Source organism: Megalobrama amblycephala, linkage group LG17 (assembly GCF_018812025.1).
Source record: "Megalobrama amblycephala isolate DHTTF-2021 linkage group LG17, ASM1881202v1, whole genome shotgun sequence".
Lineage (NCBI taxonomy): Eukaryota > Metazoa > Chordata > Actinopteri > Cypriniformes > Xenocyprididae > Megalobrama > Megalobrama amblycephala.
In genome coordinates this window covers 29,162,919-29,190,354 of record NC_063060.1, presented here as the reverse complement: position 1 = coordinate 29,190,354, position 27,436 = coordinate 29,162,919, and the positions used below count along the sequence as shown (strand labels likewise).

The following is a 27,436-nucleotide window of genomic DNA, read 5'->3' as shown; positions in this document are numbered from 1 at the left end:
AATGTTTATCACAAAATAATTAATCAGTTACATTTTACCTACCATTAGCATGATTGAATTTAGTAATGTTTATCATGAAGTAACTTGTCTGTATTTGCTCTCAGTTGTATAATGCCTTTGTGGAGGCGCAAGACCAGCTGCACCTGGAGAAACTGGAGAGCAAGCGTGTGAACAAGGTTCTGGATGAGATAGTTCTGGAGGTGGAGACCAAAGCTCCCATTCTGAAACGCCAGAGAGAGGAATATGAGAACATGCAGAAGTCCATGACTAGCCTCTGTGCCAAACTGGAGCAAGCTATGAAGGTTTGCACATATTTGAGATAGTTGGCAAAAAACACGATGGTCAATCAGTAGATGCTAATCGGTCTCGCTTCTCTATATCAGGAGGTCCATCGGCTGCAGAAGGAGACAGATGAAGCCAATAAGAGAGCTTTAGGGCTAGAGAGAGATAATCAGAGATCAAAGAGACAACTAGCAGACATGTCTGAACAGGTAAGCCTCTTACAGTAAACATTGAGATGAAACACCTAGATTCAGCCTCAGATAGCACAGTATTTCTGATCACAAAATCTACATGTATTTCCACAATTTTTTTTCATGATTCAGGTAAGTGTGCTGCTGGTGGAGGTGGAGGAGGCACGTGGTAATCAGGTGGTGCGTGAGGACTTGAGCTCAGCTGTGAGCAGCAGCTCTGAGGTCCAGGGCTCACGGCAGGTGGCCTTCCGCAGTGTCCAAGAACTTCAGCAGCAAAACCAGAACCTTCTGGCCCAGATCAGAGACCTGGAGGAGCAGAGAGAGAGGGATCAGAACCAGGCTAAGACTGCCAGGTATTGGCCTTGTGATCTTGGGAGTGGCATATGGACCACAGGAATAAATGCACACATTTTATCTTGGAGAAGATCTGTCAGAACTTCTAAGTACATTGCCCTGCTATTCTTCAGTGATGCTATGAAGATCAGTAAAAAATCTGTATCTGCTCTTTCAGACAAACAGAGTTGGAACAGAGTCTAGAGAAGGTTCAGAAGGAACTAGAGCAGATCAAAGAACAGCAAAACCACCAGAAGCAGCTGGCTGACTCCGCCATCCGACAAAGGGACATGTATCGTATCCTGTTGCAGACAGCCGGAGTTGAGCTTCCACCACAGGGTGAAAATTTACCCCTAAGACCAAATGGCCTCTCCTTTTTATTAGCTTTTGATCCAAATTTTAAAATGAGTCTTAACTCATTCGCCTGTGTTTGTGTTCAGGTTCAGGTTCAGAGGCTGGATCTCAGTCTACCACTCCCAACAGGCCAGGACCCATGTCCACCAGATCTACACCCCTGAGGTCTGCAGCTTCAGAATCTTACCAGGCAACTCAGGCTAAAGCAGCTCTTAAGCAGGTTAGACAGATTTACTCACCTTGTTTCTCTACTTTAAAAAGTTTGTTCATTCAAACAATGATTTTCTTCCAAACCTGTATGCTTTTGAATGGAAAAGAGCAGCATAAATATTTGGCTAGACTGCTGCACTTTTTGTGATTCAAGTGTTATGGGTTTGGAATGACATAAAATTGAGTAAATTGTGACAACTTTCTCTTTTGGGTAAACTGTTCATTATAAAATGACATTTGGACATTTAATATTAACCATTAAAATGCATGTTTCACCTTGTAGCTTAATGATGCCTTCGTAACATATAAAAAGGAGAAAGCAGAAAACGACAAGCTTCTGAATGAACAGATTGAGAGGCTTCGTGGTCAAGTGTCTGACTTGCTTTCACAAAAGGCTAAACTTTCCTCTCAGCTGGAGTTTGCATTTAAACGGTGAGCACTTTTCTGAAATATCTGTTTGCAGGCAATATGTTTTTACCTGAGAAGTCCAGCCAAAGCTACATGTAAACAGTTTGTTGCATGTGGCTTTTATCTTTATTTATTTACAATCAACATTTCATACACAGAACATATAAACCTTTTTTTTTACCATAATATTATAATTAAGACCAGCCGCAGATTTGAGACTGCTCCCCTTATTTTCACATTACATTACGTAACCTTGCTGCAGACCAAGACAATATCATTCTGCTGAATTCCTCCACATCTTGTAACATTCTAAAACAACAATCGGAGGCAGTAAATACTACTTTAAGGCAATTATGAGATAATGCGTGTGTCGTGCGTACTTGGAGCCTGTCAATGAACATTAAAGAGCGCCACCTTCAGGCTGAATAATGCAAGGACATTAGACCTCTGCCAAAAGTTTTCTGCATGTGTTCAGTGATTAGAATATAAAGTTGGTAAGGAGCTTCTACTGATTAAGATGTTAATAATGTTATGGGAAAGATGCCATATAGGAATTTGTTTTGAATATAATATCCTTATTTTATAAATTAACTTTAATTTTCTCAAAATGTGGTGAACTTTTTGTAGTGGTGTGTAAAAATACAAATTGAACATTTTTAAATAGCTTGTTTAATTCAAATTCCATTTCATGATTTGAAAAGGATTGAATTCTTAACATCTGAATTGGTCCATGGCAGGTATGAGATGCTTCAGGAGAATGTGAATGGCTTTCGACGAGAGATTGAAGCCCTGAGGGAGAAGAATCAAAAGATGAGTGCCACTCATCAGAGACATGAGCAAATCATTCACACAATGACTCAAGATCTGAGGGAGGCCAATGAGAAACTAACCATGGCTGAGGTGAGAGAAAGTTAAATACTGTATAGACCATCAGCAAACTAATATTCACTATTTATGGTCCGAGCACCAATGGTGTGAGGACCCTATTGGAATTGCTCCGTTTATTAGGGCCCAAGCACCGATGGTGTGAGTACCCTATTGTAATTGCCCAGTCAGTTCTTCTTCTCTGAAATGAATCACATTTTTTGCATCTTTTTTTTTGAAAATTTGCATCTGATATGGGTTTCAGAATTAGGTGTGGCAAAATGGCTTGATGGCGCCACCTACAAAATTTCAATTAAGTGCCCTTTGTGCTACATTTCAGGTATGAAATGCGGTAGATTTATCTAACAGCCCAATACCTACAAAAAAGTCCCTGGGTGCAAAATCTGAAAACCCAACAGGAAGTGAGATATTTAGAATTTTCTCAGCAAAATTTTTGCAGTTTTTGCCATTTCCAGATGTTGTACTTTAATGAACTCCTCCTAAAGATTTTATCAGATAAACATCATATTTGGTCAGTCTAATCTAAAGGCCTTAGCAATGTTAAATTGCGAAGATCTTGAGTTTTCGCTGAAGGGTGTGTCTGTGGCGGCCTGACAAAGTCTGATGTTTCGCCATAAAAGAGGAAGCTGTTGAAACTCAGGCATACAGTGTCCGATCTGCCCCAAACTTCACATGTGTGATAAGATTCCTGGCCTGAAGACATCAACATGCCAATATTCAGTTAGTCATAGCGCCACCTGCTGGCAACAGGAAATGGCATGCTTTGCACTGTAATTCACTCCCAGAAACATTTAAATATGCCATGAAGTACCAAACGTACCAAAAATGCTAGAAACACATTAAATCATGCAACACTTGGCTAATTGCTAATGTATATGATTAATGCCATGAAACAGGAAGTTGTTGTAAGTAACTCAGGCATACAATGTCCGATCTGCTCCAAATTTCATGTTTCATAATAGTCCTGGCCTGAAGACATTGATGAAGTATTTTATCTATCTTAAAGGTCCCGTTCTTCGTGATCCCATGTTTCAAACTTTAGTTAGTGTGTAATGTTGTTGTTAGAGTATAAATAAAATCTGTAAAATTTTAAAGCTCAAAGTTCAATGCCAAGCGAGATATTTTATTTAACAGAAGTCGCCTACATCGAACGGCCAGTTTGGACTACATCCCTCTACTTCCTTCTGTAATGACGTCACTAAAACAGTTTTTTGACTAACCTCCGCCCACAGGAATACACAAGAGTTGCGTTTGTAGAGTGTGTTTGTCGCCATGTCGTCGAAACGCTGTTATTTTCATCCCGCAGTCCAATCACCGGGTCTGATTCCGGCTCAAATTAATAGGGTAAAATTAAAGACATGTTTACAATAACACTGAGCGCGTGCATCTCCACGTTATGGTAAGAGGCGTGAGCTTTCCGGGCAAGGAGCGCTAAGCTGCTGTCGAATCACAACACAGGAACCGCTGGCACAATCAGAACTCGTTACGTATTTCTGAAGGAGGGACTTCATAGAACAAGGAAGTCATCAGCCCGTTTTTATGACAGTGGAAACAGCGGTATACAGATAAGTAAATTATGTGAAAAATACTGTGTTTTTTTACACGCGAAACATGAACACATGTTATATTGCACACTATAAACACAATCAAAGCTTCAAAAAAACACGAAAAACGGGACCTTTAAAGAAAACAATTGTAGAATTAGTTTGCTTACTGTAAAAGCCAGAAGTGTTTTGAGGCCTCATGGCCTACGTGACTGTGATTACAAGGGTCAGATGTATCTGAGAATTTACCTTGACCACTAAGCATATTTTGCTGGTAGTTTTCCATCAGACAACAGGAGGATGTGAAATGAATAAGATCATTATTAAGGGTGTATTAAGGGTGGCTTTTTGCCTCTGGGGAGTGTTGATTGTTTTTGATACAATGTTTCATTTTGCCTATGACAAAGGGTTGACCATCAATTGCCAGAATTCCACCATGAGATATTAAGTCAAAAGATGTAACTATTGGCAGTTGGCCACCCTTACAAAGAGAATTATCTCCTGCATAAGCAACACCTGCAGTTTAATTGAATTGACTGTGGTGAAAATATTGGGGAGTACTTGGAAGAGAAAGGGAGAAGAGCACCTGAAATGACATCATGGAAAAGAACTGTAGGGGTAGATCTTACACTGTTTTAACAAGAACTGTGCTCTGGCTAGAGAGATTCAGATGTGGAGCTGGCATCTCACTTTGTTGCTTGGGACCTGGAGATTCGACTCTGAGAGTTTTCTTTGAGACCAGAACTGAAGGAACATCAAATTTGTCACAACAACATCTACATGGCAATATTCAGTTACAGTCAAGGTGCCACCTGTTGGCAGCAGGAAGTGTGGCACTTTGGAATGACTTTGCCATAATTCTCCTGTATTTACTTGCTTACATGCATGTTTCCCACTGTTCGCAGTTTCCCTTAGGCCAACGGGTGGCGGTGAGCCAAAGTGCGAGGGCCCTTTCATCGTTGCTTGCTGCTTTAATGAATTTTATTTATTTGTTTATTTTTCTCTACCAGTTGCGCGTTGAGAATATCCGTAAGGAACGAGACATTCTGAAGCAGGTGGAGAACAGACTGTCCCAGGAGAAGGAGTCTGTCCTGACCGAGCAACGGGGCCAGAATCTCCTGCTCACCAACCTCAAATCCATTCAGGTACAGCTTGTTTACATATCCCAGCCAACTTTGTCAAAAAACTCTTCTCTTTGGCCTTATTTTTAATTTCCTTATTATATGACAGCTTATGACGGAGCGCTCTGAGACTGAGACCAAGCAGCGCTACAATAACCATATCCAGCGTCTGGAGAAAGAGATTATCCAATTAAAGAAGAAACTGGAACAGGAGGTGGAACAGAGACACGCACTGGAAGCGCAACCAAGATGTAAGCTCGTAAATTCACTCCCTTTTTATTTGGGAGGATTTACAATGGTCAGCTTGTTGTTTTTTGTTGATTACTTGTCAAACCTCTACAACCCCACAAGTGGATCTGTCTACACCTAAAAGACTTGTGGGAATAATATGTCTCATTTCTATTGGCTAGGCTCAGCTGCTGGAGGTTAAGAAACAGTTGGAGGCACAGACAGCACTTCATCAGAAGACTAAAGAGCTGCTAAGAACTGCTGAACAGCAGGCCACCTCCATGAGACAGCAACTGAACAACGAGAACCTTGGCACAGCACCTAAACAGCCTGTCAGGACATTACCCAGAGGTAAACAGAGAAATTAGAGGATGGAGTAGTGAGTGTCAAATAATAATCCAGTGCTGTAAAAGACAATATTGTTCCTGTTATGTGCAGTTTCAGCTCCTGGCGTTCCTCAGCAGGAGGTAGATGAGCTCCAAGCACGTCTACAGCAGGTTGAAGAACAGAACTCTGACCTGAAGGAGCGTTTGAAGAATACCACCACCAACGTAGAACAGTACAGATCCATGGTGCTCAGCTTGGAGGAGTCTGTAAACAAAGAGAAGCAGGTAATAATCTGCTTAAACCTGTTCAATTGATTTGTCCCAAGTAGCCACAGTGCTAAAATTTGTCCTATTTTTCACTTCTAGTTGGCTGAGCAGGCACGGACATCCATTGACAGCCAGCTGAAGACGGCACGGGAGTTGAACCAGCAGCTGGAAGCCCGGCTGCTGGAAGCAGAGAAGGAAAAGCTGGAGCTCCAGGAGGAGAAGATGAAAGCTGTAGAGAGTGTTGAAGAACGGGTAAGGAATGGACGCGTATGGCACGTCATTGTTTTTTGTAGCTGTTCTGTATAGGAGAGTTATGAAGATTGAAACTCCTCCTTTTGGCTGCACAACAGGTGAAGGAACTGAAGAGGAGCATGACGGACATGCAGACGGAGCTGCAGGATGCCCTGCAGAGAGCTGCGGCAGCGGTGGCCCAGGAGCAGAGAGCCACGCAGGACAGCAAACTACAGGTGGGCATGACACTCCTGGATCAAATCAGGATTGATTCTTCACACAGATACCCACTGATTTTCTTGGATGTTTACTCACCTGTGTCTTATTTCTGGCCCAAGGCTAAGTTGGCTGCAGAGGCTCAGAATAAATACGAGCGAGAGCTCATGCTGCATGCTGCGGATGTGGAAGCCCTACAGACAGCCAAGAAACAGGGACAGTTGTCAGCACAGAACCTGAAGCAGCTAGAGGATAAGGCCCAGAAAGCTGCATCTGAACTGCATCAGGGTCGCACAAACTGGGAACAGCAAGAGAAGAGACTGAGGGTAAGGTCTTGTGGTTTGCAAAGGTAGAAGAATGTAAAAAGGAACTGGCTGATGCAAAATTATGTTAGTGAGCCTCACGGGCTATTATAAATGAAAGACTATGTTTAGGAGCCAAGCACCGATGGTGCATAGGGGTGTTACGGTTCTTGGTAAAACTACTGTTAAATACCTGAAAAACCTCTAAAGCATTGTTTATTTTATTTGTATCTTAGCTTTGTCTCTCATGTATTTATTTGTGCTGTTTCTTGTAGTTAGATTATTTGTTTTTATTTTCTTTATTTTTGTTTGACAATCGTCCTATTTTATTTACTGAACATAGTACATACCGAACCGTACCAAAACTGTGAACCTAAAACTGTGATTAAAAACCAAACCGTGAGTAATCTAAACCGTTGCACACCTAATAGGCACCTACTGTATTTGTTGATAAGAAGTGTCCTTATTATTCTTCCTTCTTCCATTCTCAAGTCTATGGAAGCCCATAGAACCGCTTGTGGGAAAGCTATGAAATATGGCACACAGATAGAGGACAGTCTCAACATTAACCACAGCAAATTTGGAGTCTCTAACTCAGTCCCTCTAGTGAAACTAACTGTCCAAATTCAAATCTTGATACATGTCATCACCAGCATGACCTCAGGTTACTTGCAGAGTTGCAGTGTTTTTGCACAGCTCCACCTACTAGGCAGGAAATATGAAAAATTGATATTTTTGTTAGACTTCTGAACAGTTTGCCCAAAAATCATATCGCATTCAGTGCAGCGTACCAAGTCAAACAATACCCAGTTTTCCCATATCTGCCATTGTGGGTGTTGGTCATTTTGAATTTTGGTGTAAAATGCTTTATTTTATGCGTAAAACTCTGTGTGTGTTATCCAATTCTGGACCATGCCCTTAAAGGGATAGTTCACCCAAAAATGAAAATTTGATGTTTATCTGCTTACCCCCAGCGCATCCAAGATGTAGGTGACTTTGTTTCTTCAGTAAAACACAAATGATGATTTTTAACTCCAACCGTTGCCGTCTGTCAGTCAAATAATGCTAGTGGATGGGAACTTCTACTATAAGAGTAAATAAAACTTGCATAGACAAGTCCAAATTAAACCCTGCGGCTCGTGACGGCACATTGATGTCCAAAGACACGAAACGATCGGTTTGTGCGAGAAACCGAACAGTATTTATATCATTTTTTAAGTCTAATACACCACTATGTCCAACCGCGTTCAGCATTCGCTTAGTGAGGTCTGATCGCGCTCTGACAGCGGCAGTGATGTCTAGCACTCATTGAAGTATATGCGCGAGACATCACTTCCGTTGTCAGAGCACGATCAAACCTCACTAAGCGAATGCTGAACGCGGTTGGACATAGTGGTGTATTAGACTTAAAAAATGATATAAATACTGTTCGGTTTCTCGCACAAACCGATCGTTTCGTGTCTTAGGACATCAATGTGTCGTCACGATCCGCAGGGTTTAATTTGGACTTGTCTAAGCAAGTTTTATTTACTCTTATAAAAGAAGTTCCCATTGACCCACATTATATGACTGACAGATGGCAACGGTTGGAGTTAAAAATCATCATTTGTATTCTACTGAAGAAACAAAGTCACCTACATCTTGGATGCGCTGGGGGTAAGCAGATAAACATCAAATTTTCATTTTTGGGTGAACTATCCCTTTAAGGTACTCTGAAGTTTCGGAACAGTGCCAACTTGTGGGCCACAAAAAAAAAAAAAAAAAAAAAAATTATAATATATAAAATGCTAATAGCTTTTGATTTAATTTTTATGTAATTTAATGAAAGTGGTCTTGATAGATTCCTTGAGTCATACTGAGAACAATGATACCAATCATGCCATATTTGGTCAAAATTGCTGTCCGTAAACATTTAAATCACATTATTAGTGATTGTATTTATGATTTTTAAGCCGTTTCGACTAAAAACATCTAAAAATGTTTTGAATTACTCATTGCTTCAGTTGGTCTAATGCTTCCAGACATGCTTGCATAACTCATCATGCCATTTTTGTGCTTGACCCCTTAATTGCTTCTTTCCGCTATATTTAGCCTTGACTTTATATGCATGAATAATCATTGCAATGTTTGGTAAACCGCTGAAGTGAATTCTTGGTAATTTATTTAAAGGGACAGTCAAACCAAAAAAGAAATTTGTCGTCATTTACTCACCCTCATGTCGTTCCAAACCTGTATGCATTTATTTTTTCTGCTGAACACAAAAGATTATATTTTTAAGAATGTTGATAACCAAACGGTTTCAGTTCTCATTGACTTCAATTGTATTATTTGTCCATACAATAGAAGTCAATGGGATCTGAAACTATTTAATTATCAGCATTCTTCAAAATATATTATTTTTGTATTACACACAAGAAAGTAAGTGACACAGGTTTAGAATGAATGATGATAGAATTTTAATTTTTGGGTGGACTGTCCTTTGTAGAGCTATTAACTTGGTTGACTTCCTATATTTTTCTCCTCAGGAAGAACTTTCTAAAGAGCAGAAGAGAGCCGAGGAGCTGCAGAAGCAGAACACCATGCTCCATGAGCAGATGGAGAATCTGAGCAGCAAGAAAACTGCCTCCACCCAGCAACAGACTGCTAGAGAGAGCAGTCTGAACATCTCTCTGAACGAGGAGGGCAAGTCTCATGAGCAGATCCTGGACATCCTTAGGTAAAAACCCCTTGGCAACGTGACCCCTTTGAAGCATGACATGCTGTTAAAGGGTTAGTTCACCCAAAAATGAAAATTCTGTCATTTATTACTTACCCTCAGGCCGTTCCACACCCGTAAGACCTTCGTTAATCTTCGGAACACAAATTAAGATATTTTAGTTGAAATCCGAAAACTCAGTGAGGCCTACATAGGGAGCAATGACACTTCCTCTCTCAAGATCTATAAAGGTACTAAAAACATATTTAAATCAGTTCATGTGAGTACAGTGGTTCAATATTATTATTATAAAGCAGCGAGAATATTTTGGAGCGCCAAAAACAACAAAATAACAACTTATTTAGTGATGGCGGATTTCAAAACACTGCTTCATGAAGCATCGGAGCACAAAGAATCAGTGTATCGAATCATGATTCAGATCGCGTGTCAAACTGCCAACGGCTGAAATCACGTGACTTTGGTTCTCCGAACAGCAGATTCGAAGATTAACGAAGGTCTTAAGGGTGTGGAACGGGGTAAGTAGGGTAAGTAATAAATGACAGAATTTTCATTTTTGGGTGAACTAACCCTTTAAAATGCCTTAAAGTGTTACACAAGAAAGGGATCGTAATGATGTGGCCTCTCATACCCAACAGGTTTGTACGGCGGGAGAAGGAGATTGCTGAGACCCGGTTGGAAGTGGCGGAGGTGGAGACCCTGCGCTATAAACAGCGCATGGAGTACCTAGAGGGAGAACTGAAGGAACTACAGGACAGCCTGAATGCAGAGAGAGAAAAGCTACAGGTCCTAAAAAGTGTTTTCAAAAAGTTTTCCCAAACTTTCTCTCCATCTGCTATTGGTTTGACAAACAGTTAGTCCCATTAGAGACTCATGCCATCGGTTGAGCCAATGTTATTTTCCCAATGTTATTTTGTTATTTTTTTATTTAGTTGTTGCTCCATATTTAGTTGACTCAAGAGAAAGCCTTTAACATCAAAGAAAGTTAACACTTCACTTCAAAACATACGCTGCAATCAGTTAACATCTCGATCTACAGGTGACAACAAAGACCTTGACACAGAAGGAAGACATGATGAAGCGGATGGAGAGTATGAGTGCTCTGACCGAGACCAACAAGATGCTGAAGAATGAGAAGAACAGACTGGAGCATGAACTACAGCAGACTAAGGCCAAGGCAAGACCTTAAGATCACACTGTGTACATCACTCATTAAGACCATTTCCTGCCTTATTCATTAGCTAAAGTGATCATCATCTGTCTTTATAGGTAATTTAAAATAATGTTAAAATAATGTCATTTTAGGAAACAAGGTAATTGTTTATAGATAATTAGAGACTTTAATAAGCAGTGTTGTCATGACAGCAAAAATCTAGTTCAGTGTCCTGTAGCTGTTATAAAACAAATCAATTATTCATAAAACATTACTCCCCATTAGTAATGAAGTCAGATTAGCTTAACTGTAGGTTTTAATATTGATTGATGTGTAATTACTGGTATATCGGTGTATATTGTATATTTGCTTAAATGACTTATCAGATTTGGATGGTCATGTTGTAGATGCGCAAGCTGGAAGCAGACATCAAGCCCCTACTGGACTCCAATGCTGAGCTGAGTGAGAAGAGTGGCATGTTGCAGGCTGAGAAGAAACTCCTGGAGGACGATGTCAAGCGGTTGAAAGCCCGCACACAGGTCTTTGGATCTCATTGCTTATACATGAACTTCTGTATATTGAATGAAACATGTATATGACATGTACATGAATATTTTATGAAATACCAGTGTGTTAGGTCAGTTTTATTCAGTCAAACATGACTAAACTTGATCAGTATTGTGGTTCTCAGTATCTAACTCTGTAATTTTACTGGTCGTGCAGCAACTGCTGAGTCAGCAGAAGGACACCGATCAGGAGGAAAGTAAGAAGCTGAATTCTGAGAGAGAGGCCCATCTCAAACGCATCCAGCAGCTCACAGAGGAGACAGGGAAACTCAAGAATGAGGTGGCCAGGTCAGTGTGCAGTTTGATTGAATCATAACTTTTTAAAATGTGAGGTTTGTTTGTTTTAACCGAGCAGTCTTCATTCTCTACCTACCAAACAGGAGCCAAGCTTCAATTACTACAGCTCAGAGCCAGGTGCAGAACCTGCAGGATAGCCTTGGAAAGGTCACCACTGAAAGAGATAATCTGAAGAAGGAGCTGGAGGCAAAGACCCTGGACATCCAGGAGAAACTCAAAACTATCACACAGGTCAAGAAGATAGGCCGTCGTTACAAAACCCAGTTCGAAGAGCTCAAAGAACAGCATGATAAGGTACCACCAGAACATATGGTTATCATTTTTAATTATTTCCTTTTAAACCAATTTAACCATTGAAAATGTCTTAAATTAATATGAGTCCATCACATCTCTCTGACAGATGGTGGCAGAGGCTGCTTCTAAGCCAGCACAGGAGCAGGAAGACCGTCAGGCCTCGGTGCAGGAGATTCAGAACCTGAAGAGTTCATTGAGTCAGTCACAGAACAGGTCCTCAGAGCTGGAAACTCAGCTGGAAAGCATACAGAAGGTACTAATTTAAGGCTTGGTGTGCTGCTCTGACAATTGAGTCTAAAAAAGTTTATAAAGACATTGCAGTAGTAATGCATACAAACCGAGCAGAAGTCCAAGTCTTCTGAAGAGAAATTTAACTTAGGAAAATTAATTTAGGATTTTATGCACATATAAACATTAATGCACTTACAAATTGGATATCAAATATGGTAAATGGAAGCTCAGCCATACTTTACCCCAAGAGCAAACCTCATTGATTCTCGCATCTCTAGCAAGCATGTTTGAGCTTCTGTTTTCCGTGTGCTCTTTGTATGTGTAATGATCAATATTTATATGTGAATTAAAAGCCTAAATTAAATGTTTCATTTTTGGCTGAACTAACCTTTTATGTCTGCATTAGATTAAAATCTTTATTGAAACGCTCCAACGTACAAATTAAACAATTAATGGGTTAGTTCAACCAAAAATGAAAATTCACTTAAGTACTCACCCTCATGTCGTTCCAAACTCGTAAGACCTTCATTCATCTTCAGAACACAAATTAGGATATTTTTGATTAAATCCGAGAGCTCCCTGACCCCTCCATAAACAGTAATTTAATTACCACTTTCAAGGCTCAGAAATATGCACAAGGAGACGAGAGTACTTTTTGTGCACCACTGTGAACCACTGTAGTCGGAACGACATGAGGGTGAGTAATTAAAGACAGAATTTTCATTTTTGGTTGAACTAACACTTTAAAGCTTCCACACAATGATTACTTTTACAGACCCACATTGTATAATCCCTCAGTTCACTGGGACGTCCAGTGCTGTAAAAGTACACAGTATACAATTACAAACATTGCCATTGTGGGCTTCTCTGGTTTGGCTCATGTTATAAAATGGTAATAAAACCTTTTAATCCAGGAAGTGAGAGAGTAATGAAGTGTTGTTTGTTCATTAACTTTTGAGACGGTGAAGTGTGAAGTGTGTTTTTGTTGGTCTATAGTAGCCTTTGTGGAAAAGAGTTTGAGTAGGACGGTGTTCTTGCATCCTCCTTTATTGTTGCATATGAAGTGCGTGGTCACTTCATAAAAGCGATGAGGTGAACAAACTCAATGAGTCTGCCAGTGGCGTATTCAAAACGTATATGTGGTGATGTTTGGGTGCAGACGGTGCAGGAGCGTGAAGCAGAGGTGAAGAGCTTGCAGGAGCAGCTGGCACAGGTGCAGCCAGAGCTCAACCGTTTGAGAGCAGAGCTACAGGAGAAGGGTAACCTGGAGGAGCAGCTCCGACAGCAGATCGCTGATAAAGAGGAGAAGACCAAGAAAGCTTTCATGGGTGCCAAGCAGAAGATCAACCAGCTCAACAGTTAGTAAACCAGAACACATTACAAGCACATTAATCCTACAGATATTCTTACAAAAGCAGTTTAGTCCATCTAGCAAATCATGACCATTATTTACAAGACAAAGATCCATTTTTGGCATTTCAGACCCCAAACTTTTGTACAATATAAAGATCCCTTGGTTTGACAAGCACAGTTTTAGGTACAATAGAAGCCTCTATTTTAAATTAAAATGTGCATGTGTGTGTTTTAGGTGCAAAGGAGCAGCTGGTGAAAGAGAACGAGGAGCTGAAGCAACAGAGAGAGGAGCTGGAGGTGAGGATGAGTGCACTCAAGTCACAGTATGAAGGCCGGTTGAACCGGCTGGAGAGAGAGCTGAGGGAACTCCGTGAGCAACAGGAAAGACACGGAGAACAGAGAGATGAAGCTCAGGAGCCAGGCCAGAGCAAGGTACAGTACCACAAACGCTGCACTCACTGCCCATGTTTACTCTAACAGATATGTAGAAATACTACGTAAATGTCTTTATATTATTTTATTTGTTGGTTTTTAACTATTATGTATCTGACAAGATACATCCTGGGCTTTATTTCTGAGTTAAAGTATTTGTCCTTTATTGATCAACATTTGTGATCTTTTCCAGGTTCAAGAAGCACAGAGGTCATCAGATCCTCGACAGATCACTCTCAAACCCACACCTACTACTGACAGAGGAAGGTAATGCTCCATTTAGAGCTGAAATTCAAGAGGATGCATCTTTCATTCCAGTGATGTTCAGTATTGTCTTTCGACATTTCATCTATTAACAGTGCCAGTACATCCGAGCCACCCACCGCTAACATCAAGCCCACACCAGTTGCTGCCACCCCCAGCAAGCCTTCGCCAATTGCAGGGAGCAAGTCCACCCCGAGGGCAAGCATTCGCCCAATGGTAACCCCCGCTCCTGTAACCACGCCCACAGCCACAGTCATGCCCACCACACAGGTTGAAACGCAGGAAGGTATGGCTCGAGGTCAGGCTTCATGAAAACTGATATGATTTTTTTTTTTATTAATGCATAATTTGTAAATTGTCAATGGTTTGTCCCATCAGCTCTGCAGTCCATAGAGGGTCCACTTGAGCATGTGACTGTCTTTGGCAGCACCAGTGGCTCAGTACGTTCCACCAGCCCTAACATACAGACCACACAGCCAATACTCAGCCTGCAGCAGAACCAAGCCACCGCTTTCGTCCAGCCCACTCAGCAGCAGGCAAGTCAGGAATCAGCAACGACCATTATGGAGGCAGTACATAGCTCACAGATGGAGAGGCCGTCCACTTCCACTGCTGTCTTTGGTACAGGTACAAAGGACCATGATATTTAAAGTCAACATTTATTTACATGTTCCTAATATTGAAACAACATTGCTTTTTGGACTTTTTGGTCAGAAATAATGTTAACTATTAACTAAATAATAAGAGCCAAAATGGTAAGTGTGATATTATAAATATTTAATTTGGTAATTATTTACATTATTATTTTAGATCTTTCACACATTTTCTCAGAACTTTGTCACTGACCCCCTAGAATCCCCCTACCTCCTCTTTTATTAATATGAGGTTTCTTCCTAACATATCGTTCTTCTGTCAGTGTCAGCAACAGCAGGCTCATCTGTGCCCAAGCGAGTGCGAGAGGAAGAGCAGGAGAGCTCCACTGAGGTGACCGACACCACAACGGACGACCCGACCCACCCACCCATCAATAAGAAGATCCGCATCATAAGAAGAGTGGGCCTGGAGGTGAGCAGTGTATGTACCTGTCTCCTGACACCTTGTGGAAGTTACTTGTGTTATTTATCAAGAAATTTGTCAGACTGATAAAAACTGATTGTGAGACAGATAATTAACACCCTTTTGCATCAGTTTTGACCCAGAAAGAGATGTATAATTAAAAAAAAAATCCATAATTTTTTTGTAGGCAAACAAATTGTACATTGCAACACTTACTGTGTTATGGGCCAACTGACCCAGGGGAGAAAAACATGTCATCAGTTTTCGACTGCATTAGGAGGAAAAAAAAAATCTGCTCATTAACTTTCAAATCCAATACACTGGTCACACTGTATGTTGCTTGCAGCCAGCAATGGCAATCTGATAGAAAGATGTTGTCTGTTTGTATAATTTAATTACCAGTCTTTGCAAACTTGCTTGTGTATTTATAGTGCATCGGCCAAGGAAAATGGACTCTTTAGATTTATACGTCATCCCACCATGCTCTTTTTGCAGGATGCTTCAGGTACTGAGGAGAGTAATGATGCTATGGGTGAAGCTTCAGGAGAAGTCCAGCAACCTTCTGATGCCAGTGAGGTACCTGCCATTTATCTCTTAGTAACAGCAGAATTGTAACCGTTCATCCCAACATTGAACAACCAGTGCACTGATCATATCTGTTCATCGCTCACAGGAAGCATATCCCGTATTAGCAGAGGGAGATGAAGAATCTTTGTCTCAGTCTGTCCCAATGGATCAGGTGAGTGAGTCCCAACCATCCGAGTCTCAGATCAGCGGACAGGACTCATCCGAGGAGTATAAGCATGACGTCATCATCATAGAAACAGATAGTGGCACTGAGGAGGAAGAGGAGGAGCAGGAGGAGCCTGGACAGGTCAGTGTGTTTCTCAGAGAAGCAGAAACTATGTAATTAGCAACATGTATTAACCTTCCTTTCTTCCAGCAGTATGAAGATGATGATGATGATGCTGAAGATGATGAAGATGAAGATGGTGATGGAGAGATGGCAGAAGCAGCAGAGGAGAGTAATGAAGGCAGTGGGAGTGCAGATGCCAATGAGGCCTATGAGGGGGATGAGGCAGAGGTGACGCCTACTTTTACGTTCAAGTTGCTTTACTGTTGTTTGCTAGTAGATGATCCTAATTTACTTTGAATCTTTTATTCTTATAGTGATAGGGCTACACAATAAATTACAATTAACACAAAATCACCCTTAAACTGATTTGGCTTAGTGCGATTGTGAAATGGCAAAGGCTACGATTATCTTTTTATGCGCAGCTTGTCATTGAAGCATGGCTCTGTGATCAGTAGTAAATGCTACTCCGTCTGACAGCACTGCGAGTTTGAGTCACTTATAACTTGCATTTAAAAAAACAGTGCGTCAAACATCTTTCCAAACATGAGAAGCATTTATGAACCTCTTGTCCAACAAAAGACATTTAATGACATGTTTTTACTCCAAACTCACTTCATAACATCAACTGAGTATTTGAAAACATCCTTCTGTGAGATGATGTGGCTTCTTACACAGAATAAGGCACACAACACATTATTTTATAGTATTCTATACAGAGATAAAGGCTATGTCAATTAGCATGGAAGGATAAATATACTTTATTATCATGAAAGTACCCAAGAAGACTTGAAGAACTCTGATAAACCATGTATTGTTGTAGTTGTGTGTGTTTATTAGTCATGTTTAATCAATCAAAGTGTTTCAATCTTCTGTTTATTCAGCTACAGCAATAGTATGATGCCCATAGGGATTTCCTGCAATGACATTATATCTACTTCTGTGGGGCATATTTAGAGTTTCTGTGCAAGAGCGCCCTCTGGCTTTCAGATGGAGCAGTATTTACTACTGATCATTGAGCCGTGCTTCACTGAAAAGCTGTGCAATCGCAGCATTTGACACAAACAATTGTGCAGCCCTATCTTGTGAGATTAACTGTTTAGCGTGATATGGTGGTTTGATGTGGTATTTGGTGTGTTGGCAGGGTGGTGGGGCAGCTGATCCAGGCATTGACAATGAAGAGAGTCAAGAAGCATCTGGGTCAATCCAGAAGCAAGCGGACTCTCAGAGCAGTGGTACAAAAACACATACACACCACATTTTTCATGTGATGTTATGTCAGGACATAGGATCAGCACATATTAAACAGATTCTTAAATTTGTAATCCCACAGTTGCATAACCTTTTTTTGTATGAAAGTGTAGAATACGGCCCCTTTTAAGTATAAGTGACAGTTAATCAGAATCTGAATAACTTTCCTCTGTGTTCACAGGTGAAGCTAGTGTCAGCACCTTGGAGGCTTTTCCTGCTGAGCCTGTGAGAGAGCACCAGCCAGTCCCCAGCACCACCACCTCCTGCTTGGGACCACGGCTGCCCCAATCCCCCCGGAGACCGCATCACACCCCACCTCCACGTCTCAACATCCACCCCATCCCTGAGCTTGGACCGCCCATCATGCAGGTATGGATGACAAACCATTACATAAAATATAAAAGGTTTGATTAGTATTTTTTTGGTCACTACATAATTTCCATACTTCCATTTCTTTGTTAAATCATTTTGATGACTACTATTCTTTTCCACAGAGGCAGCCAGGACAGAGCAGACGGCCCTCAATGAGTCGTGCGCCCCAGCTCACGCCTGGAATCGGAAGCATGGTGAGTGAACTTTGTTCGTAAAACCAATGTAAACAATCTGCGCCTTTAGGGCTTCTGAGTTTCTGACCATCAGTATTTTGGTTCCTACAGCAACACTTCTTTGATGATGATGACAGAATGGTTCCCAGCACTCCCACCCTTGTTGTGCCACACCGCACAGACGGCTTTGCAGAGGCCATTCAGTGAGTCACAACAGCTTTTCACTCTTTTATTGCAAGAAGGGACACATCATTAACCACCTCATTTAATGATGCATCTCTCAATCTCAGTTCCCCTCAGGTGGCCGGAGTTCCTCGTTTCCGTTTCGGCCCTCCTGAGGACATGATGCCTCAGGCCAGCTCCTCTCATTCTGACTTGAGCCATCTGGCCACACATGGAGGTGAGCACCAGCACGACACAGTAATGATGCATTCACCTTGTTTCGAAATGACCTCGATTACAAGATGACTACCTGGAGATTCTGTTTTAGAGCCGTTAATGTCCTTTGGTCCCAAGCATTAGTTTCTGTGGAAACTCTGAACAATATTTTTACAGTATTTATTAATATATTATTTTTATTTATTAATACATTATCGTTCAACATTTTGGGGTCTAAGATTTTGGATTGCATTTGAAAGAAGGCTCACCAAGGCTATATTATGAATACAGTTAAAATATTATTACAATTTAAAATGTTTTCTATTTTAAAATATTTTAAAATTTAATTTATTCTTGTGATAGCAAAGCTGTCAGCATCATTACTTCAGTCTTCAGTGGCACATGATCCTTCAGAAATCATTCTAATATGCTGATTTGGTGCTCAAGAAACATTTCTTATCATTGTTAAATGCTTTTGCTGCTTAATATTTTGTGGAAACTGATCATTTTTCTTTTTGGAACGGATTCTTTAATAGAAAGTTCAAAAGCACATAATTTATTTGAAGTGGAAGTCTTATGTAACATTATAAATGTCTTTACTGTCACTTTTCAAATCGTACTTACCCCAAACTTTTGAGCAGTAGTGTACATTTTAACATTGAATACATTGTTATACACCATTTTTAATGGATTGTAAACTAGCATGTGTGAATTATGAACAGTATAATTATAAATGAACTTAAACCATGATCAATAAATGCTGTAAAATGTCATATGTTAATATTATGAATATATTACATTACACATATGTATGAATTAGTGTTTTTAAAGATATTTAATGATTGTTAGATTATGGCAAAAACAATTTAAATGTTAAAAAAAGGGAAAATGAGAATGCAAAATTAAATGTTCAATATTAGATGCAATTAATTAAATAATCTTAAATATCATCTGGTGTACAATATGCATCTAGTTAACAGAACCATACAGTAAAATGTTACCACTGCTACCAGCATGTTACCATAATGCTAAATAAATCATGTATTGCTTTAATGAAAGCAAAACATTCGGTTTTCTTGAGTTTTTACATGGTGTCAAATGGAATAAGTCGGAGCTTTCATAAAATTAAGAGTTTCCAACTTGAAAATTGTATTGTATTTTTTTAATTGTTAGATATTTAGTAATTGATAGTTCTGGCAAGTACTATAATTGATGTGACCGCAGTGTAAGACCCTGCATTCTTACTGTAATGTGGGCCACATAAAATTAAGAGGCTGTCTGTCTTCTGCAGGGTTAGGCATGTATGAATGTCCTCTCTTCCTGCCTGCTCACGATGAAGAATCTGGAGGAAGGAGTGTTCCCACCACCCCTCTACAAGTGGCTGCTCCAGGTGAGCAGCTGGGGAAGTCAGGTTATGTTTGTTTGGTTGATATATGACTGGTAAGTCAAACCTAACCATTCTCCTCCCACTTTCATTTGTCTGGACAGTGACGGTGTTCACAGAGAGTCACCCCTCTGATGTGTCGGAGACAGCCTCTCAGTCGGTTCCCATGGTGAGCACATCCACCGGCAGTCTGACCACCCCTGGGGAAGCTGTCCCGGGAGATGATGGAGATGATGTCTTTGTGGCCGAGGCTGAGAGTGAAGGGTGGGCACTCAAGACAGTTTATTGGTTTACCTCTGAACGTTTCAGTGGAGTTGTAGTAATTGTGTTATCTGTGTACAGGGCGAGTAGTGAGGCGTGTCTAGAGGGCCAGTCGGAGCTGGAGTCCACTCAGCCGCTTGATGATGCCAGCCTGCCCTCCACTAGTCAAGAGCCCACATCCAGCTCCGCAGGTACACACCATTTCATACTCGTTTCTTTCAGTTTTTTTTCCCCCAGATCTGTTCATTTAAAAAAATCTATTGGTAACTTTTTTTTTTTTTTTTTTTTTAACATTGTCCTTGTTACATGTAGTTACTATAGTAAAAAAAAAAAAAAACTTTTCTTGTCTTTTTAGATACCAGCACTAGCACCAGTACTGGTCAGGCCAAGCCTGCAAGCCGACTCCTTCCTCAGCACCAGCTGCCCCGGAGGAACCAGCTCATCAGGAGAGGTTAGGACCCCATTACTCACTCATCTGTCTCTCATACATTCACCCTCTTACTCATACACTCTACATCATTACTCACACTCTCTCACATATAGTAACACCACACAGACTGTTTTTTTTTTTTTAAAGCTTTTCTTATTTTATTGAAGCAAAGGTTAACTGAAATGTGTACAGAAGCTTTTTATTTGTCAGGACGTTAATCAACAGTTTGTATAAAATTTGATTTTTGGATGTTTCTTATGTAGAATTTGTTTTTAAGAAGGAATGTAATTTATAAAAAATCTTCACTTAGTTTAAAGAGTTACATCCAATGTGGTATCTCAATGTTATCCTGCAGGTATTGATTTTCCTCGTGGAGGCCGGGGTCGAGGACTCAACAGAGGCACTCCCATCTAAACCCAGCGTCTGCCCAGCAGAAACTCTGATCACAAGCCCATGAACGACTCTACAAAGCACCCAGAATCAGCCTACTGCTGTTTTACTTAATGTTTTGTTTCAATGTTGGTTAGATTTGTTGTTTTATATTTTGTGAGTAATCATCCTGACTCTGTTCAAATGTTTTGCTAATAAATGGAGAATCTTTCTCGCCATGCAGCTGGTGGTGGTGTTTGTTTAGTGCTGGCTTTTCAGGCACAGTTGAGCCACTTGCTGATGTCATTCTGCTGAGAGGAATGGCTGACAGGGGCTGACAAAGCAGGCAGCTCACCGCTTATCTTGACGTTGAAGACTTTAGCTGTAAATTACAGAGATTGTGTTATTACATAAATAATGATTAATGTATTGATTCAAAGAAACTGTGATATGACTGAAGTGCTGTAAAGCACTGAGATGAGATCAGTAACGTATTGTAAATTTTTTAATCTTTTCACAAACTGCGTCGACTTCTAAACACACAGGTAATACTTTTTGTCTGTTGCAAGATAAAATATTGTCACTTACGCCAAGAGAAAACAAAGTAATCAAAACCATCAGGCTTCTTGGGGTTGGGCATGGACATAGCTGATGTCACAGGGGTCGGGAAGCCCTTCATTTTGAGTTTGATGTTGATCTCCCCTGACAACTGGATCTCTGTCAAATGAGTTGTATTAAATGACTTTTGAGGTTGTATTTATTTGTTTGCAGTGTTGTCATCATTAACTAAAACTAGTAGTTTAAAAAATAATATTAATTGTAATCTGAAATTAAACTTAGAAAATGTAAATAAAATTAGAAATGTTGTCTATGCAACTAACTAAAATAAAACAAGTTTAAGCTGAAGTACTACATTTAAAAAAAAAATAAAACAAATTACAAAGGGCGCATGAAATGACTAAACTGAAAATATAAAAGTTAAATTCAAAGTACATACTATAGTAGCATATAAATAATACTAAAATAACACTGATCAGTTGTTATTATTTTTTTTTCTTCTGTTAACGGCACCCATTGACTTCCATGGTATTTTTTTTTTTTTTTTCCTACTATAGAAGTTAAAGGGTGCCGTCAACTGTCTGGTTACCAACATTCTTTAAAATACCTTCTTTTGTGTTCAAAAGAAGAAAGAAACTCATACAGGTTTTGAACAGCTTGAGGGTGAGTAAGTAATGAGAATTTTCATTTGAGTGTAAGTATCCCTTTAAGACAGTTGACTTCAAATACCTCAATTTAGCATTAAAAAATTCAGAGCACCTGCTTGTCTGGCACGGCGGATCTTGGCGTAGACTGAATTTTTGGATCTCTTTCCGCTGCAAGTTGGTCCACTTCCAGGTGGATAAGAGAATTTCTGAATTGTACCTCCTGATTAGAAAATTAAAATTATGATTTATACTCTCATTTTAGTTATTTCTAACAATGCTGATCAAACATAGGAGGTCAAAAGCACCTTTCTTGAAGAAGTACACAGACTCTGGCTTCTTTCTGGTGGCTGGGACTGGCAGAGCAGCAGTGATCTCCCCTGTGAGCCCACCAAAGTCCTGGGACACCGATCTGGGATATCCAGGCTCCTTAACACCATTCTCAAAACTCCAGTAGTTGTCACCCTTAGTGAAGGAACATGTACAACTCAGTGTTTTTTTTTTAAGGGTTGAAAACACATTTAGTGACTCTTTTCTGTGTTCTTCAGTACCTTAATGATGTAGGTCTTGCCCTGGCAGTTGCAGCGTGTGAAGGCCGTGTCAATGGGAGACGGGATGCCCAGTTCTTCAGTGATTTTACGAGCAGGACCGATCCTCTTGGTCTTGGGGTTCAGCAGCCAAAAGAAGTGACCTGAGATGGAAAGCACTTTGCTTAATTAGTATCTTTAGGGAGAAAAAATTGCACAATATGCAACAGAATATATAGAGAAATTTTACCTCTGAAAACTATGATGGTGCCGTTGAAGAGAGTTACCATTCCATCGATGACAAGGCCGCTGCAGAGATCAGGGTCTGAGTTTGCATCTTAAAAAAAAAAAACAGAGATTAATGTTTTAAATATATTCAGATTTAATTTATTTCTAATTAACTGATATATAACCAGAAGTATATAACATGAAATAATGACAGTATAATTTATAAGATAATATAAATTATGCCATAATAAAGGGAAAAAAAAAATGAATACTTATAACAACTAATTTCAAATTGTTTTCATATATCAGTGTTAATTTCAGGGATGTGAACAAATTCATAAGTATTACAAAAGTAACATACCAGCTCCTACAGGGCTGCTGGTTGCCAAGGCCTGGGCGATGTCTGCAAGAGTGTTGGGTCTACCTGAACCAGAGGCAGGTCCACTGGATGGCCCGTCACCTTGTTCGCTGATTGAGAGGGAGACCTGCACAGGGAGGGTTAGGAGATTCCCAGAGGAAGGACCCCCTGCCTGTAGTGGCCCAGCTGCAGGAGCAGGACCGGATTCTGGCAGAAGGATCCCGGATGGCAGAGGGAACCCAGATGGGTTGGAACCAATACCTGTGAGGGCATATATGTAGATTAGTTAATATTGTGATTATCAAATCAGGGCCGAGGAATCAGCCTCCCACAATATTGTTACATGCACAAAATTAGAGACATTGTGTGGTCTATTTTTTTAGTATGCTTCATTCATCCGATGTGCCGGCTTTCCATCTGTCTCTCATCATGGAAACGTTTTCTGAGGATTCCGATCACTTCATGTCTCATAGCTTCTCAGAACGTTTACTATTACAATAATATGAGCAAATGTCATCTCTCTCATAATTGTGCCTCCAAGCACTCGGGCCATTCATAGACATACATTGATACATGGTCATGGATGACAAATCATGTAAATAAATAAAAGCTTTAAAAAATTATGTAAAAATTATTATTTGTTGTTTGTCAGAATAGCCTTTATGTGTAGAGAGCAGAGAGGTCATAAGTTTACACATACCTTGCACCCTCACCACTCACCCTCGTGCCGTTCCACACCCGTAAGACCTTCATTAATCTTCGGAACACAAATTAAGATATTTTACTTGAAATCCGATGGCTCCGTGAGGCCTCCATAGGGAGCAATGTACACTTCCTCTCTCAAGATCCATAAAGGTGCTAAAAACATATTTAAATCGGTTCGTGTGAGTACAGTGGTTCAATATTAATATTATAAAGCAACGAGAATATTTTTGGTGCACCCAAAAAAAAAAACTAAATAACGACTTATTTAGTGATGGTCGATTTCAAAATAATGCTTCAGGAAACATCGGAGCACAAATGAATCAGTGTATCGAATCTGCTGTTCGGAGCGCCAAAGTCACGTGATTTCAGCCGTTGGCAGTTTGACACGCGATCTGAATCATGATTCGACACACTGATTCATTTGTGCTTCGATGCTTCATGACGCATTATTTTGAAATCGTCCATCACTAAATAAGTCGTTATTTAGTTTTTTTTGGCGCTCCAAAAATATTCTCGTCGCTTTATAATATTAATATTGAACCACTGTACTCACATGAACCGATTTAAATATGTTTTTAGTACCTTTATGGATCTTGAGAGAGGAAGTGTACATTGCTCCTATGGAGGCCTCACGGAGCCATCGGATTTCAAATATCTTAATTTGTGTTCCGAAGATTAATGAAGGTCTTACGGGTGTGGAACGGCATGAGGGTGAGTAATAAATGACAGAATTTTCATTTTTGGGTGAACTAACCCTTTAAGCTGTTACCTGGTATGTCAGAGGGTGTCAGAGGAGCATAGAGGCCGATGTCCTGGGGCGAAGGGCCACCAGCAGGAAGTGATGGATCTTCAGATGGAGCCATAAAGTTATTTATTCTAGTCCCTGACAAAAAATACATATACATAATGTGACAGTTAAGACATTTATAATATTACAAATGTTACAGACTATTTAAAATAAATGCTGTTTTTTTAACTTCCTTTTTATTCAAGAACCCTGAAAAAAGGTTTCCACAAAATTATTAAGCAGCACAACTGATTTCAACTTTGATAATAATATGAAATGTTTCTTGAGCAGCAAAATGGCATATTAGAATGATTTCTGAAGGATCATGTGACAATGAAGGCTGGAGTAATGATGCTGAAAATTCTGCTCAGGAATAAAGTACATTTTAAAATATATTAAAACAGTTATTTAAAATGTAATGATATCTCATAATATTACTGTTTTCACTGTATTTTTGATCAAATAAATTCAGCACTGGCAAACATAAGAGACTTCTTTCAAAAAAAAAAAAAAAAAATCTTACCAAAAAATCTCACGTTTGTGTGTGCATGTATAAAATATATGTAATAAAGGCACTGAACACCAGTAAACCATGTAAGTCTGCTTCCAATCTGCTTTCTGAACTTACCATCTCTCATGAGATCTGGGCTTTGCTGAGCTGCGAGACATACTGCCATACACTCCTCAGTATAATCTGAAAAACAGAACATAAAAATACACTTTGTCCTTATCCAATCTGAAGTTAATATAAAATGAGAGCCGGGCCCACCATTGGTGATCTTGTCCGTATTGCTGTAGTAACCACTGTTGCTAACTAATATGCCTTGTTTTATCTTCTGGTCCCAACTTTTGTGTGAGTAAACAATTCTCAATTTTCTCATTATATTGGGTTGATTTGAATCCTGTCCAGTTACCTGAAGTCTGTGAGATACAGTCTGTCTTTGCGATTTATCTCTGCAGATTAAACTTACCTGTACCTTCCTCCTCACTCTTGCTATCTGAAGGCTTCTTGGGGGCTCTGAGGGGCTTCAGATCAGGCATCTTTGGTGTTTTGGTCTTGGGAGGGACTGAAGACAATTTTGGCTTTATGTCTAACATGTTGCAGCTTAAGGGAATGACCTTTTCCTGAGTTTACGGTATATAAAGCCATTCAGCTCTAAAGTGGTCCCTCGAGCTGATAAAAAGGTCACAATAACACACAAAAAAATAAATAAATAAATAGTACCTGTTGGTTTGTTTGGTTTTGAGCTTCTTGCAGCTTGCAAATTGGAGAAAGCATCTGATGAAAATAAGAATAAAGTCAAAACTAAAATAAAACTGGTCAGTGCAGATGATATATAGCTAAATTTTCAAAATATCCATGCCATTTCTGACAGTTTGAATAAATGTAATCTTAGGTAGCATATAGTTAGGTAGTGTTGGGGGTCCCTGGGTCTGTAAAACCCCTGTCCTATTGTAAAGAAGAAGCATACCACACTGTCGACTGTAGTCAGGGCAGCATGTGTTGTGCAGCACACAGTCTGAATCGCACTCACACTGTCTCCCGCGGCGGAACGGCTCACCACAGCGACCCCTGCAGGAGTCACCTGCCAATTACACATAACAATTTTAACCCTGTAAAACTGAGGTGTTTTTTCCTTTTCGAGTATGAGCTCCATATTCTCACTATATCGTATATTGGCCATTAAATTGGCCATAAAAATCTAAAACACATAACTTCATAATTCTTTTACATTTTTTCTAAAGGTTCAATAAACTGTTCAATTAAAAAAGGGATTCAGGGATGTCAGGATTTACATAATTAATTTATTAAAAGCCAAGGTGAAAAAATACTATAGTAATTTATAGTAAATACTATAGTGTTTTTGAACCATACTATAGTAAAGTACTTGAATTAATTTGTTGTGGTAATTCTATAGTTGCTGTGGTAATATAACAACTATAGTAGGCCTAATATAAACAAATTACGTCACCCAATACTGTACTAAGTTTTCTTTAATCTATAGGGTATATTATACTACAATACACTACAGTTTACTGTAGCCTAGTAAAAACTAATTACAGTTGATCAGTTCACTATAATTAATATTACAGTATGCTGCAGCATTCATTAACAAAGTGTTGTAAATACTATAATATATACAGTGTACTACAATTTCCTATAGCATGGTTCAAAAACACTATAGTATTTACTATAAATTACTATAGCCTAGTATTTTTTTCACCTGGGAATAATTAAAGAAAATAATTCGGTGAAGGTTTAAAATTGGAGAAACTCACAGAACCGACGTTGCCTAGCTATAAATAGTCTAAATGAATAAATAAAAATTTAAAAAAAGAAAGAAAAGCAAAACAAAACACAAGGATAAACAAACTCCAGCGTATTAGCCTAGGCTACATTTGAACTCCTTTAAAGGTGTTAAAAAACATCCCAGCATGCATTTCTAATTTTATATCATTTTGAATATTGTCCTATTCAGCTTTTAAAAATAAATAATTATTAGCCTAATAAAAAAATAATGAGTAGGAACTTTATTGTGAGGGTCTTACTGGCGGTGCAGACGTCATCAAAATCCTTGCAGCATTCGCCGTGGACAAAACAGTTGTAGTCACAGTTACACATCTGTCCGCGGTTGAACTGTGGCTCGCCACATCTGCCCACACAGCTGCCTGCACACAACAACACAAGCTGCAATTAACCAGACCTCACCAGAACCAAGACGGACCAATCCAGAAAGGATGCGCCTCACCTTGAGCAGCACACAGTGGCAGGAGAACACAGGCCAGTGCCAGGAGAGACGAAACCAGAGCGGATCCAGGCATGGTGACCGTCAATAGAGCAGACTGCACACTGATAAAAACACCTACAGTATAAAAGTGTGGAAACATTACAGTTTTTGA

At 39.8% G+C, this 27,436-nt stretch overlaps 2 protein-coding genes across 3 annotated transcripts in view; one reads left to right on the top strand and one right to left on the bottom strand.

Moving 5' to 3' along the window:
- The window catches only part of tpra (translocated promoter region a, nuclear basket protein), a 26,527-nt gene extending 5,556 nt beyond the window's left edge, over positions 1–20,971 (top strand). The window contains 41 exon segments of the mRNA XM_048162261.1: positions 105–302; positions 384–491; positions 606–826; positions 985–1,145; positions 1,247–1,380; positions 1,654–1,802; positions 2,516–2,678; positions 5,218–5,352; positions 5,438–5,563; positions 5,565–5,579; positions 5,739–5,907; positions 5,995–6,167; positions 6,249–6,401; positions 6,500–6,616; positions 6,719–6,922; positions 9,424–9,614; positions 10,250–10,397; positions 10,651–10,788; positions 11,172–11,303; positions 11,488–11,618; positions 11,711–11,921; positions 12,028–12,174; positions 13,312–13,510; positions 13,741–13,937; positions 14,131–14,204; positions 14,297–14,487; positions 14,580–14,828; positions 15,118–15,275; positions 15,753–15,833; positions 15,931–16,131; positions 16,204–16,341; positions 17,255–17,345; positions 17,543–17,730; positions 17,856–17,927; positions 18,018–18,109; positions 18,197–18,306; positions 19,576–19,674; positions 19,773–19,932; positions 20,011–20,120; positions 20,285–20,380; positions 20,715–20,971. Of these exon segments, the coding sequence (XP_048018218.1) occupies positions 105–302; positions 384–491; positions 606–826; positions 985–1,145; positions 1,247–1,380; positions 1,654–1,802; positions 2,516–2,678; positions 5,218–5,352; positions 5,438–5,563; positions 5,565–5,579; positions 5,739–5,907; positions 5,995–6,167; positions 6,249–6,401; positions 6,500–6,616; positions 6,719–6,922; positions 9,424–9,614; positions 10,250–10,397; positions 10,651–10,788; positions 11,172–11,303; positions 11,488–11,618; positions 11,711–11,921; positions 12,028–12,174; positions 13,312–13,510; positions 13,741–13,937; positions 14,131–14,204; positions 14,297–14,487; positions 14,580–14,828; positions 15,118–15,275; positions 15,753–15,833; positions 15,931–16,131; positions 16,204–16,341; positions 17,255–17,345; positions 17,543–17,730; positions 17,856–17,927; positions 18,018–18,109; positions 18,197–18,306; positions 19,576–19,674; positions 19,773–19,932; positions 20,011–20,120; positions 20,285–20,380; positions 20,715–20,773 (5,889 nt within the window). The 3' untranslated portion in view covers positions 20,774–20,971.
- On the bottom strand, positions 20,490–27,436 carry prg4a (proteoglycan 4a). 2 transcript variants are annotated; one of them, XM_048162262.1, is made up of 14 exons: positions 27,286–27,436; positions 27,086–27,205; positions 26,008–26,121; positions 25,761–25,814; positions 25,507–25,602; positions 25,164–25,229; positions 24,518–24,631; positions 23,047–23,304; positions 22,708–22,794; positions 22,482–22,621; positions 22,239–22,395; positions 22,046–22,153; positions 21,317–21,445; positions 20,490–21,110 (listed from the first exon to the last, which is right to left on the bottom strand). In XM_048162262.1, exons 1-14 carry the CDS (start codon positions 27,422–27,424, stop codon positions 21,004–21,006), a joined length of 1,689 nt encoding a protein of 562 aa, XP_048018219.1. In that variant the 5' UTR covers positions 27,425–27,436; the 3' UTR covers positions 20,490–21,003. The 2 variants fall into 2 exon arrangements, with proteins under 2 accessions (XP_048018219.1, XP_048018220.1); XM_048162263.1 differs by lacking the exon at positions 25,507–25,602.

Coding starts and splice junctions, on each gene's coding strand:
- prg4a (XM_048162262.1), bottom strand. CDS start 27,424: ATGTTTCCACACTTTTATACTGTAGGTGTTTTTATCAGTGTGCAGTCT. Junction 22,795..23,046: donor CAGCAGCCCTGTAGGAGCTG/GTATGTTACTTT, acceptor TTTTTTTTTAAG/ATGCAAACTCAGACCCTGAT. Junction 22,396..22,481: donor GCAAGACCTACATCATTAAG/GTACTGAAGAAC, acceptor TCCTTCACTAAG/GGTGACAACTACTGGAGTTT.